General features: G+C 37.7%; 1 protein-coding gene across 1 annotated transcript in view; it reads left to right on the top strand.

Annotated features, from left to right (window-relative positions):
- LOC127840633 (uncharacterized) overlaps positions 1-15173 on the top strand; it is a 317893-nt gene that overhangs the window by 66804 nt on the left and 235916 nt on the right. The window contains exons 42-47 of the mRNA XM_052369044.1: positions 286-431; positions 936-1035; positions 2823-2962; positions 5601-5733; positions 8163-8314; positions 9210-9368. Of these exons, the coding sequence (XP_052225004.1) occupies positions 286-431; positions 936-1035; positions 2823-2962; positions 5601-5733; positions 8163-8314; positions 9210-9368 (830 nt within the window). The remainder of the gene's footprint in view (positions 1-285; positions 432-935; positions 1036-2822; positions 2963-5600; positions 5734-8162; positions 8315-9209; positions 9369-15173) is intronic.

The raw sequence follows: 15173 nt of genomic DNA, 5'->3' as shown, positions 1-15173 counted from the left end.
CAAAGATAGATCAAGTGTTTTTTTATGCCCTAACTTAAGAGAGATGTATATAGACAATATTGTTTATAAATACGTTGCAATCAATAAAATAACTCAAAATCATGATTGAATTTGACCTAAAAATGGTTTAATTGGAAGTTACCTTACTATCTGAAGTCGCATTGGTCAACCCTACTTTCTTGTAATACTATATGTTAATAGTAAGATGAGCATATTACATTTGTACATAACAAAATGTAAAGGATATATTTCTTGTACATATGATTATTAACTGACCATTTTCAGGTCAGTGTACAACTCCATTATATGTGGCCACAATGTGACCACTGCTATGGGTGCACAATGTAGCATGGAGCAAGTTGAGTTGGCCCTCATGGCTCATAGCAGTGCCTTCCTTCAAATGCATGACTTTGAACTGGCCACATGTGGAGGTAGGGGTCTTAATTGAACACATAGTGTCACATGACGCTATTTGTAGATTCCTTATTCTTGAAAATAAGAATTTCATAGTTGAAGTGAAAACAAATTACATCAATTTCTAAAATGTTTTGGGTCCAACAAGAGTTGTTGTTTTTTAACACTTAAGTTGTGAACCTGTCAGACAATTAATGTAAAAAAATGTTGTTTTTTTCCGTATTTTCAAAAGATTTAAAATATTTACTTGAAACTTATTTGGAAAAAATATCTCATTAGAGAGAAGTGGCAAAAGTAGTGTACCTAACTTTTGTTGTGTTCACAGTTTATCAAGAACTTTCATTTTCTGTTTTGAAGTTCATCAAGTAACTAACTTTTCTGTTTTCAAGATTCATCAAGTACTTACCAACTCTCTTTTTACAGTTCATCAAATACGATACTTTTTTTATTCATATTAAATAAAGAATCTAACCTTTATGTTTTCATTTGTCATCAAGTAACTAACTTTTCTGGTTTCCCAGCTGGTACCTGCTATACACTGGCAGCTGTAGAGATAGCGAGGTCATGCATGAACTTGGATCTGATACGGGCTATGTTTGGCAAGCAGGACACCAAGTGCAGGTTATTATTTGATGTCATGTTAATATAGTTTTGATATTGTGTAAATTCTCATACAAAAAGAGATAAATTACAGATATTATGTTTTTGTGTACATAAACTTACTCAATCAGCCAATAAATCTCTGTTTCTGTCTCATGCCGGTCTTATCAGACTTTTGCCGTGTCTGAAATTGTCAAACTTGAACAAAGGGTTATTGTTCAAATAAGGCACTTTGACTTGAAGCGGATCATAACAAACTGCAGCCTATGGCTTGGAAAAACTCATAACCCAAAGACAAAATTGACATTATCTTTACATTCATTGCATTTTTAAATCATTGGTTTGGCATTTAATGCCAAGTGTGCAAATTTCTTAAATTGTGCAGTTTTTGATTTGCTTAAGGTCTTTTATGTTATTATTAATATAAAATCTGGAATAGCCGAAATTATGCAAATATTTTGCTGTTTGGTGACGGACAATCATGTTGTAATGATAATAATATGCAAAACTCTGTTATCCCGGAACTCATACATACTTTTTCTATCAGGTTATAATGCTCAGTTTCTAAAGATTAACCCTTAACCACTTAGATACGTATTTTGACACATTTGTAGTCCCTCAGAAAGTTAAATTGAATTAAAGACCGTACTTACTAGATTCACATTTTAAAGGGGCCTTTTCACAGATTTTGGCATTTTTTAACTTATTCATTAAATGCTTTATATCGATAAATGTAAGCATTGGATCGTAACAGCTCCAGTAAAAAATCAAGAATAAAATTTAAAAAAGGAAAAGAACATTGCACGGTCCAGGTTTCGAACCAGTGACCCCTGGAGTCCTGCCAGAGTCCTGAAGTAAAAACGCCTTAGCCTACTGAGCTATTCCGCGAGTACACATACTGGACGTATTTTATACCTTATATAAGCAATCTTCGTAGTTTCACAAAATTTAACGACAAAAACAGAACTCTCCAAATTATTCAATCGTTTCGCGTTGCAACGCTTTATAATTTTTAGGTTTTAAAATCGTCAAAAGATGCATATAATGGCTATATTAGACCATGGTAAATGTTCAGTATTACTGTTTCCTCACAAATATCATAACTAAAACGAAAATTTGCGAATCTGAAACAACTTTTTTCAATTTTGTCAATTTACCAAAGCGTGAAAAGATCCCTTTAAAGGCTATATTTCCAACCCTTAGATACTGATGAGCAGCAAATAGCATAAAACCTGAACAGACTGTGAGCTTCTCGCAGGGTGAACTGGTTTTATTATGTTCCCCATATATATATATATATATATATATATATATATATATATATATATATATATATATATATATATGGGGAGCATATAATTGCCAGTTTGGGGTTCCTTACCTGAGGCTAATAATAGATTTCTCAAAGTCACACTTTGGTTACAATTTCTCATAGCGCCTTCAATATTTGACCGATCTCTTATATATTTGGGATGTAGGTACCTTGCATGGACCTCTACCTTTTTTATGAGGTTTTAGGTCACTGGGGTCAAGGTCACTGAGGCTAATAATAGATTTTCTCAAGGTCACACTTTTTTCCACACAATTAAACCTTACATCGACAAAGCATAATTGGGGAGCATCCATCAGTTTAACTGATATCCTTGTTCTTTATGTACATAGCCATTTTCACTTTGCTTCTGAGTGGGAAAGTGCTGATATAGGCTGGCGCATGACATTTTAGTTGTCATGAAATATTTTCCTAATTCCAGCTTGCTTGGCCAAACTTTTAATGTTAGTGACTGATGTAATGTTTTTTTATCCTTCAGGTTTTACAACTATGGGTTCTGGTGTGTGAAGAACAAACTGAGCAGGATATGTTCTCCAACAGACGCCGAAATTCATGGCTACATCCACCGTTTCATCAACGAGACCCACTTCAGCTCATCAGAAATGGGCAATTGCAGTGGTATTGTATTGATAATTAAAAAGGCAATAAATAAATTAATAATAACAGGTTATTGCCGTATTGTTGTGTCATATTTCAGGTGAGGCTAAGAATAAAAGAACGCCTTGGCTTTCTGAGCCGTTGCTTTTATTTGTGCAAAGCCTGATATATTATACAGCTATTGGGCAGTGACCTCTTTTTCTGTTGATCATTCCTCTACGTCCCCATTTTAAAAAGAAATAATGAAGGATATGGTGCTGTATTTTGAGCTGGAGTGAATATGATGTTTGACACTTGTGAAGATGGCATAAACGTTTTTAAAATATGTTTTTACCTGTTTTTGTAGCTTTTTGCGTCTAAAATATATTTTATAATAATATATTACATATTGATATTAAATTGTTTTTGTTGTTGAATCATATTCTATTTTACCAAAAATCATGACTTTATTGTTGATTTTAGTATTATGACCTACATGTACCTTTTAACATTAACTGATGTAACAAATTATACATGATACAAATGAACTATATTAGTCTGCGGTATATCTGTACGATATAAATGTAGTGGTATGTTAATGAATACTACGCTTGTATCAGTTGATTTTAAGTGTTATATTTTGAAAATTAAACAATGTTTGCTCTTGGACTATTTAATGAATGTAACACTAAAAAAAGTTCTTTAACATGCTGTTTGTCAAATGTTGTTAGTGTAAGACTGGTTTTTGTTGTTTTTCATGTCCTTCAGTGGATTAAGCCACTGGCTACAAATGCCAGTCTCCACAGGATGTAATTGCCCTCATCACACACTGTTACATTTGTTGCAGTGGATTAAGCCACTAGCTACATATGCCAGTCTCCCCAGGATGTTATTGCCCTCAACCCAAGCTGCTACATTTGTTTCAGTGGATGAAGCAACTGGCTACATATGCCAGTCTCCCCAAGATGTTATTGCCGTCATCCCATGCTGTCACATTTGTTTCAGTGGATGAAGCCACTGGCTTCATATGCCAGTCTCCCCAGGATGTTATTGCCCTCAACCCACACTGTTACATTTGTTTCAGTGGATGAAGCCACTGGCTACATATGATTAGTGTTCTTCCCAGGCCATTTTAGCGTGCCGAAAAGCCACGCCGCCCTCCCGGATCGCCACTCTGCCCTTTTCAAAGGCATATTTCGCCATGCGCCCATTTTTCAAAGGCAAATTTTGCCACGCGCCCTTTTGGAAAACATCTTTTTTGCCCTACGATCTAACTTGGTCCGCAAAATCAGCTTCCTTGATTGTCTGTGAAGCTCTGACTGTGCTTGATTTACTCGAGAGACGTCAACATCTAATCGACTATATAAATTGAGCAGATTTAATCTATTACAGTGCTCGATTTATAGGTAGGTCTTACTGACTGCTCCAAAGCTGTGAATTAGTCATGCGTGAATAACCCCGTGTCAGTATCAATCGATAAAGCCAAAGGCTATGTTATATCAAGCGCACTTTTCGGTCGGCAATGTGTACTCCTGCACGATAAAATCATTACTTCGGAGACTTTTGATGAAAAACTCGATGTTATTCTCGTGGCAATTGTGCATTGCATGCATTATTCAGTTATATCAAAACATATATTATTACGCATAATTACATTTAAAATCACAAACAAATTTATTCTTTATCGTTTTCGTCTTTAACATAATTAGATCTAATTATTGAAATAATTACTGAGACGTATACTAATTTAACAAAATGGGAATCGCCTATACGATTTAACCTTGCTATGCGCACCTGTCGCTTACATCATTTGACATTTTATCAACATGGCGGACTATACAGAATTAAATTTTGACTCGACAAAAATGGCAAATAACGTCAAAAACGATCGAATTAACGGTGGAGATTATAAATTAAGAAGGAATTAATAAATTGTCTTTGATAATCAACGATGCATAAAAATGTTTTATATAGCAACAACATTTTTTATTTATTTGTTATCTACTCGGTGGATGTATGTCACGGAAACGAGTGTTTGCATATTGTTAGCGATCAATATTCGCAATGTTATTTTAAATATCTGTCAAGATTATTGTTAGAAAATGGGATAAGACAAACATGGTTTCATTTATATGTTAGTGGATCTGTGTATAATCAGATTCATATGCATGTCTTGCTTTATTATGTTTGTCGTGCTGTACATTTTATTGAAACAGCATGGAACTTAAATGTACATTGCAAGGTAAATATATTAATATAAATCATAGTAAGTTAAATACATCTATTACCATTAAATGTGCTTGTTTATATTTTTTTCAACAACTGCCTCTGATGGGATTACATGTTTCTCCCTAATTCAGGTATTCACGGAACGTTTTTGCCCTTTTTGCCTAAACTGCGCGCTAAAATGCCCTTTTTGAAAGTAATGCGCCATGCCCCTTTGCCCTCCTGGGAAAAACACTAATATGCCAGTCTCCCCAGGATGTTGTTGCCCTCAACCCACGCTGTTACATTTGTTTCAGTGGATTAAGCCACTGGCTACATATGCCAGTCTCCTCAGGATGTTATTTCCCTCAACATACACTGTTACATTTGTTACAGTGGATGAAGCCACTGGCTACATATGCCAGTCTCCCCATGATGTTATTGCTCTCAACCCACACTGTTACATTTGTTTCAGTGGATGAAGCCACTGGCTACATATGCCAGTCTCACCAGGATGTTATTGCCCTCAACCCACGCTGTTACATGCAGATGCAGGCTGTTTCAAACTCAACAAAGACAGCAAAGTTCGCACAAACAGGTCAATGCAGGTAACTATAACTTGTAGGGAATAGTTATGATGCTAGTTCACTTAAACCTTTCCAACTTAGAAGCAAAATGAAAATGGCTATGTGCAAACAGCATAAAAGCATAACAGCCTGCGAGTAACTGGCAGTCTTTTTAGGTTTTATGCTGTTTGCTGCTCATCAGTATCTTAGGTTTGGAGATTAAGCCTTAAAAACTTGAATCTAGTAAGAAAGTGTAACGTAATTACGTATTGTTCGTGGAGAACACACAGTTACAAACAAAGTTCATTTCTATTTTCATTGCGATTTATTTCTGTTGAATATTTTCTAATACAACGCTTGCTAATGTTCATGAAATACAATTTATCAGCGCGGCGGCCAATATGGCCAACACGTCAACAAAACGTGACAAATCTAACCGCAGAATCTTTTATTCTGACCAAACATCAACATTTTGTCTTCAGGTTAATTTGCATAAAACTCCCTTATAACTTTGATTGGTCATTAGTGTCTGTTTCTTCACGTGCTTATGGTTGATTGCTTGAATTGCTAAACGTACTGAATCGCTTGTCGAATAATCCCTCTAGACATCTAGTTTGATTATTTGTGGTGATAGAAAGTTTTTAATGTACTCTTATAGTTGAATAAGATTACGTTCCCGGTGCAATACTTTGCATGATCGATGCAACTTTGTATGACTGATGCAAACAAGGTATTACTGTCAGGCCCCTATGTCAATATCGTTGATCATTTTCAATTGAATGCCTTGTTAAACACACAGACTCTATATTTTTCTATCTAAATATACTATCTTTGACCTTTCAGTTTGTTGACTTAGCCTACTTTAGCATTGAATGTACAGGTATGACTTGTCTCTACTTGCGAGAGACCTTTTATAATTTAACAAATAATAATAATTTCCAAATTCTATAATCATGGCCAATATATCACCAAGAATTATTATTAAATTTCCAAACTTCATATAGAACCCTTATTATTAAGATATACGATGTATCATAATTATACGCTGTTATTTTACACAAGGTCTGAAATTAAATATAACTTTCTAAGGGACTACAAATGCTGAAAATAAGTATCTAAGTGGTAAAGGGTTAAATGCTTTTTAATAGGTATTACATGCATGCAATAAGAATTTGTTATTAATGTATTAATTTCATATAAAACATTTGCCCCTTTCCAAAAATGGCAGTGCATTAGTGTTCTAATGTCTGGACGTGGACGTCTGTCAGTGTACTTTGTATTTTTCTGTCCAACAATTTGCATTAAATCTAAATCAAAACATAGGAAAATCTGTATGGGCACAACATCTGTATCAAATTTGATAACAAGCAAAGTCATGTAAGGTATTGTTGAATTATGATCTAAGATTGGCTTTTTTCCTGTTCTGTCCTCACATGTCCGGTGATTTTTTTACCTCTTTGTCCTAGACCAACAGAATAACTGTGGACGCAAAGTGTTCCTCAATACAGTCCATATGTAATGATTGGAAAATTAATTTGCTTTTGACCTTTGAAATTATTAGTTAGTAACAGATTTAGGGGTAAACATTTTTGTTTGCATGAAAACAAGGGTTGAAATTTGTGTTTTTAGAAAAATGTGCAACTCATCACAAAATGTTTTCAGCTATTGGTATCATCTTATGTCTGGCGTCTTGTCAGAATGTTTATATAGGGGGAGTTAAAATTTGTCTCGTGTGCGTCAAAAAACTAGGACACCATGTCAAATCTTAGACTCAAGAGGCCACATTTATGACTCAAACCTTGATTAAACTTTGTGCTAATGTCTATGTACACAATATTTAAGCTCAGTTGAAATCTAGGTCACATGCATCCCAAAACTAGGCAACCAGGTCCATTCTTAGAAAAACCTTAGAAAAAGAGTTCACATTTATGTCCCAACCTTGATGAAACCTGCTTAATTAATAAATATATTAACAATATCTAATCTGAGTTGAAATAATGCGTCAAATAGTAGATTAAAACCTTAAAACCACTCTAGATGCCACATTTATGACTCAATCATAATGAAACTTGGTAATAGGCATTTAAAAAAACTAGATGTCCAGATCAAGCCTTCAACAATTGTTGTTGTTAGCATTCTTCCATGTGCACGTCCAGAACCAAAAACCTCACAGTCACATGATCCAGAAGTGTAAGAGCTCATAGATGAATGATCTTAATGCAACTTTGTACAAAATGGTCTCAAACAACAATATGAAAAGTTCTAGTTGATATATTGAGTGGTTTGTGAGAAATTCAATTGATAAATGTGTTGCATTAGAATGCTTTTAAATGTATACTATGCTTCTGCCAGAATCTTGCCTATTCTTTGGGTTATAAATGAATGATTTGAAAATGATATATTTTGTTTTTGTTTATAGAAAATTCTGAATCATGACATGACATTGAATTGACTTCACAATCTGTTTTCAGTGGCCTGGATGAGTTAAAGCAGTGCTTGGCTGAGTCTGTGCAGTTGTATATTGGGCCAAGATGTTCCGAGGCTGAACGTAACACCACCTTCACAGACATGGCAGCTCTGTACACTAGCTGGATGGGATATTCTTATGCACAAGAATGCTTCAGTGAGTAGGCTTGCAGATGTAAAAGTTGAGTTAAATTGTAAATGGTTACTTGACATTGTTTGAGCTAATCTAAACATTTTTATGCCACAATATCGTCATCTAGAGGCATGTTGAGGCATATCATGATTGTCTTCTCATGTGAAGGCATATTGTGTGACAGGCTGAGTAGATTTCACCAGTTCAATGACTGTGCACCAACTCCCCTTGCTTCAAGTCTTTGATTCTTAGACAACTGTTTTCTTATGACCTAGCAATTTTTTTCCTTCTTTATAAATTACTAGAAAATGGCAATAGGGAAACAAACTACAGATTTCTTAATTACTGTCTAAAAAAATCCCAATTGAAGGTTAAAAAGAATAAAAATAAAAATAAAATGCAACATTTAGTTGATTTTTCTATGCAGTTGTATGGCTCGAACTTAAGTTAATATAATATTGACAACTTGACAACACTCACTTTTCAATTTTATAGTATTTATTAGCAAAAAATGAAACATACCAACTTCCCAATTTAATGAAGACATCATGACACAAATTTTCCAATTTCAAAGTTTTTTTTTTGGCACAAGTTTTCCCAATTGGGCTGGTACAGGTACTTTTCCCAATTTGCCAAAAAAATCGTTGTGACCATTTGATATCCATCTATATCACTTTACCACACCAAGTACTCAATCTTGACCTAATTTGGACTCTATTTTAAGTTGCCTTTTTTTGTTGTTGAGTGAATGTTTATGGGCTGTTTTTTAGTAATGTAAAAGTACTGATTCTTCTATTGCGTACTTTGCATGATACAGCATTTCAATAATTACACAGTTGTTTGCTTTATATCAACTTTAATCCACCTACATCATCAGACCTGGTTTCATCTTTACCCTGTCTGCTAACCTTTCATCCAGGAACTAAGTCAGGGGTATGCCCAGTGAGGCAGGCAACATGGCAAGAAAGTTGTTTTGGTTACATGCCAGAGTGTCTCCGTGACAACCATTGCCCTGGAGACGAGCTCTGTTGCTTCTCTTACATGAGGGGTGACTGCCGTCAGCCTGTCAAAGATCCAGGTAGGTTACCCTTCGATTTACTTAATTTAACCCATTACCGCTCAAATACACATTTTGATGTGTTTGTACTCACTAAGAAAATCAAATTTAAGATATTTCTTACTAGATTCAAGTTTTAAAGGCTTTATTGCCAACACATGGATACTGATGATAAGTTCACTGCATAAATCTGAACAGACTGCGAGTTACTATAGCAGGCTGTTCTGGTATTATGCTGATTGCATAGAGCCTTTTTAACTTTGCTTCTGAGTATGAAAGGGTTAAGTACATGTATTACTTTACTTGTCACTTTCATCATTGAATGAATGCTATTTTCTTTCTTTCTCAGAGCTAGTGCTTTATTATTGTTGACAATCGTGTTTGTTTTACCATTATGTTTTATCTTTACTCTTTTTAAATACTATTAGAAAGTTCCATTACTAGTACTATAAGTGTTTACAAGAAGGTTTTAATGTCATAAATACTGACCTGTTATCGTATGCTTATACTTTCCAAGGGGAAATAACTCATCCGGAATTTTAACTGGGAATCCGCCACCTCAATACCGTAATACAGGCCAGGTTAAACATAGTGCAATGCAACCTAGCCAAAAATCGGTAACCAACCCTCAATATTCTTTCCGGATCAACCAGGTGTATACGTGTCTTTTACGGCTCTGAATTAAAATATTGTTTTTCACTTGGTTGATTGGGGTTTTGAATAGATAAATTGTGTTATTTATCTTTTTATTTCTCATTCGGATTAATTTGTGTGGATTTAATGGATTTTGTTTCATTTGTAAAAGGTAAGCCATGCTTGTTTTTATCGAACAATGGTTTATTTCTACCATGCTGGGTGTTTTCAGGCGCGAACGACCACGTGCAAAACGTGCTCTTCTAATACATTGCTAGAACGTGCAAAGCATGTTCTTCTAATGTGTTACGAGATCGTGCAAAGCGTGTTCTTCTATTGACAGATTGTTTATCATTTGCCATTGTGTGCAATAATGATTTTAACGTTCCGTATGACAATCTAATTGATCGTCATTTTATTTTTCATCTGTTTTGAATTAAACTTTTGTTTAATTTATGATCTACGGCAGTATTATTATAATTTTCATTATGGTCAAATAATGATTTTATGTGCCGTATGATAATCTGGTCTGTGACCAGTTTATGGTTGAATATGCTTTGCTCTTGTTTTTCATATATTCGACTACATGATGGTCGCAGAAACAAGAGTGGATAAATACCCGGTGACTTCGCAGATCATGGATGATAGTTGCAGTATCAGTCACCGGGTATCGGGCACGATCGCGACCGTACTATGCTAAGTCTCTTAGACAGTCGGTCAACATCAGACCATATGGCGACACCCGTCAGCCGGTCTTTGCCCGATGGCATTGGTCAAGGACATCGACCAATGCCGGACCATTTGGCATCCGCCATACGGTCATTATCCGGTGACAACACTGGTCATGATATGACCGGTACGTCACCGGGGACGTTGATCACGGACCATTGATCGACGTCTGACCGGCCGGTCCGGTCACCGGTCATGTCACCGGTCCGGTCCGGTCATTGATCACCGGTCCGGTCCGGTCACCGGTCCGGTCCGGTCACCGGTCCGGTCCGGTCAACGGTCATGTCACCGGTCCGGTCCGGTCACCGGTCCAGTCCGGTCACCGGTCCGGTCCGGTCACCGGTCCGGTCATTGATCACCGGTCCGGTCCGGTCACCGGTCCGGTCCGGTCACCGGTCATGTCACCGGTCCGGTCACCGGTCATGTCACCGGTCACCGGTCCGGTCCGGTCACCGGTCCGGTCCGGTCACCGGTCCGGTCATTGATCACCGGTCCGGTCCGGTCACCGGTCATGTCACCGGTCCGGTCACCGGTCATGTCACCGGTCATGTCACCGGTCCGGTCCGGTCACCGGTCATGTCACCGGTCCGGTCATGTCACCGGTCCGGTCATGTCAACGGTCCGGTCCGGTCACCGGTCCGGTCATTGATCACCGCTCCGGTCACCGGTCAACAGTCATCAGTTAGGCCTGCCACCGATAACACCAGTCACCGGTCAAGAAGAAGAACTCGGTCTTCTTCATTGAATTATTCTCCTATTCTTCGTTGAATACATCGTCTTCATCAAGGATTAGACATCGGACACGCTCTTCTTCGTCGAGCAGTTCTCATCGTCGCGGCTCTCGTAAGCGATCACGTCGTCACTCACGGAGACGTTATTCTAGAAGATCTCGGTCTCATCGCAGCCGATCCACATCTCGGCCGATCCAGATCTCGACATCGCAGGAAACGAGGACGTCGTCAACCTTCACGTAGACATCAGCGGACTGCATTGAGCACCACTGGATATTTATCGAACATACCTCTCCTTCATTGAGCAGTTCTCGGCGTTGATACGCTCGTAAGCGATCATGTCAATGCTCACGGAGACAATATTGTAGAAGACAATATTTCCAGCGTAGCCGAACAATATTTCGGCATCGAAGTTATATGGATGTCGCCACTTCTCACGTAGGCGTTAATGAACCTACTGGTCATATCGACGTTCTCCATTTTATTCCTTTAGGAATATCATGTCTCCATTCCACGTGTGATGGTTCTTCTTATGGCATCCACACATGTTGCAGTCACCGAGCCGTAGTTGTATACGAACACTAGTTCGTTTAACATTCAGGCTTCGGGATAAGCTGTTCTTTTCTCCACTACGACTACAAGGACACTTATGCCTATTAATACTGATAATCTACCGTTGTTTTCCGGTTAACATTATCAGATGACTTCGTGGATGGTCATTCTTCTGCACCAGATATTTCCATTCTGACGCAGTTATATTATACCGGTCCCGATCACCGGACATCGGTCACCATTCATCGGTCATATCACCGATCACTGATCACCGGTCAGAATAAGTGATGTCTCATCGCCATCGGATTGGATTTTTTTGGCATGATCTTCTTTTCCGAGCAGTGCTTGACATTGATAACAGACCATTTGGATTCCACCATTTTTTCGGTCTTTAACTGGTAACGTCACCGGTCATATTATGACTGGTCCGTTCACCGGGCTACAGTTACCGGTCATTGACCGGTCCGGTTCGGTCACCACTTACCAATTACCGGTATTCCACTGTGTTTTCATCGGTCAATTTTTAGTATCACGGGTATCGTCTACATTACATAGTTGTATACCCCTGGCTATGATTGTATTGAATACTATATTTTATGGATTCAACAATCTACATGACTTTTTGTGTTTTTCAATACTGATTTTCTACTGGCGACGGTCACCAAATCATGCTATATCTGTTATTTGTACTTCTATCTCAACCGGCTACATGCAGACTACTGGTCTTGCAGATAGATCGGCTGAAGTGGGCTCGGAGATTAGCATTGAGGTCGAACATTACTATTTGACCTCTATTAATTTATGTTCGAGACCCGAAGGATGAATTGTTTTAACCGCCTTTACCTGTCGGCTACAGACTTTGCAGTCAGTGTCACGGAACAGTTGGGACACATTAATGACGCTAGCAGGATTAGCAAGACGACATTTGTATCGACTTCTGCTTTTCTATTGCTCCTACGGCAGTGCATATTTTCAAGCTACTGGAATCAACAAGAGTTCTGATACATAGGATTGCCTATCAGATTGACCGCATAGCGGCTACAGTCTTGTAGATGGCTTAGGACCTATTGAACTCAGATCTTAGATCCTAGGATCTGGAGGGACCTCATCTTAAAGTTATTCTTCTATTACACTTCTGGCCATAACAGGCCGTCTTCCTATAACTGGTCGTATTCCTTTCGGAATTCGTCCAGGTTAGAAGTCTTGAAGTAAATGGATTAATCAAGTCAGAATTTAAGACTTCCATGCATTCTACCGGCAAGCGTGGACCCGCTTAAGGTTACCCCTAGGGTTTTCACCTTTTTCTGCCATCACACCTCCGATTCCGGAGGTACCACTATCAATCATATTTCCGTACTTCGCAAATCGATGACTTCGCGACCTGTATTATCCAGGATTTTAAAGGCGCCTGTTATTGGTTCAAGAAGAGGCTATATTCTGTAGATAGGTCATTAACTTATAAGTGTTAAACACTGTCCTATTCTACCAATTTTCAAGTGTGTTTGGAGTGGGAAAGTTCGGCTTGCCGTGGTTTCTTTGCCCACCCATCCTTGACAAATGGTTCAGGTCACCGGTCGGTATTTACCGGTCCGGTCACCGGTCCTTCTGCTGAGACGTCTTTTCTTACGTCCGTTTCAGCTTTATTTTTAAGATAATTGTATTAATCTCGGGATTATTTAATGACACAGATTTCCATCTTTTTGTCATTATTTACCACTATTCAGTGGTGTCTAGACTAGAAGATTATCTTGGCAAGAATATAGTTTATTCTACCACAACCTTCCTTACATCTTATACAGATGTGAGCAGATAAGGTTATGGACGATCACATAGAACAACGTATCTTGATTTTCGCAATTATGTGGTATCCTAACGAATATCACCTGCACATATACATCTTGAAAAGCAAAAATTCTTTTTAGCTGTTTTTCATTTACAACACATTTTCACGATTCCTTTGTGATGGTTTCAACTATCACACATCGGTCGTGGTTTACTTACAGACACGGAGGTGATCATATTATCACTCCTTGTAACTGGAAATCAGGAACTTATTCGTTCTTTGCAAGAACAACAAATTTTCTCTATCGTCTTTCTCATACCAGTTCGTCTCAACGCCCTGTTGGACCTTTTGTCCTGCAGTTCTTCTTTCGAATTATTTTTCCGTTGGGTTCAATAATGTAATCGCGCATGCGAGCCAGTGAAGTTGCAGACGAGTTGCATGGTGTACATAGTATATCAAAGAATGTTGTTTATCATCAAACGCTAGTTATTAGCGTTATGCGATCGTATATCGCAGTGTATACCGGTATGCTGAACAACGTCAACAATGCAGTTCACAGAAATCGATCCAGCAGGGTGTGCGATTGTTATACATTCGTCCATTGACATAAACTGGAATATCTTGCCTTCTTGGTGAGTTTTTGCAATAACTGAGTTTTTGCCATAATTTCATGAAATATACGTAATGAACCATGGGATTATGGTTCTACGACCTTTTAAGTCTCCTGTACAATTATTTTCAGGAAACTTCTTCACAGGTCAAATATCATATCTCACTGAGACATATTTTTACTGATCCAAACATGTGCCACTTCATGTCTGGCCATTAATAACTTTTAGTTATCTCTACAGAAGAACGTTTTTCTGTTAGAGTTTCAATCCTTGTTACTTGTGCAAGGATAATTCCATCAGAACTGTATAAAGGTTCTATGGAAATTCATTTTTTTTACTGGGTAATTGAGAGCATAGTTATTACCTTAATCACTCTGCTAGATACATAGAGGTTTTTCTCATCTTTTTCTTGATGATAAGAAATTTGTTCTTTTCTTCATCAAAGGATAGAGATTATGCTCTCGTATACCTTGTTTTGTGTAAGTCATCGCAACTCTGTGCTGTCTTACCTATTTTGGAACTGATCCAAACTATGGAACGTCAACACTATGTTTTTCGTTCCTTTACCTTCTTAAGCGGTTTTGACTTGTGTAACATGTTGGGATGCTTAATGAGCTCCCTATGAACCTTTTTCATCAGGCTTATTAACAGTGTCAATATAATTTTAAGACGGTTTTCCTTCTTATTATGGCTTTTACCATACGGAGAAGTGAAATTCATGCTTTTTTCTGTTGAATACGACCAATTCCAGTTGGATCTATTGTCGTTTTCACTTTGTTGTGTCAGC

The sequence above is a fragment of the Dreissena polymorpha genome, chromosome 8, assembly GCF_020536995.1.
Source record: "Dreissena polymorpha isolate Duluth1 chromosome 8, UMN_Dpol_1.0, whole genome shotgun sequence".
Taxonomy (NCBI): Eukaryota; Metazoa; Mollusca; class Bivalvia; order Myida; family Dreissenidae; genus Dreissena; species Dreissena polymorpha.
This window is presented reverse-complemented; position numbering and strand designations above follow the sequence as displayed.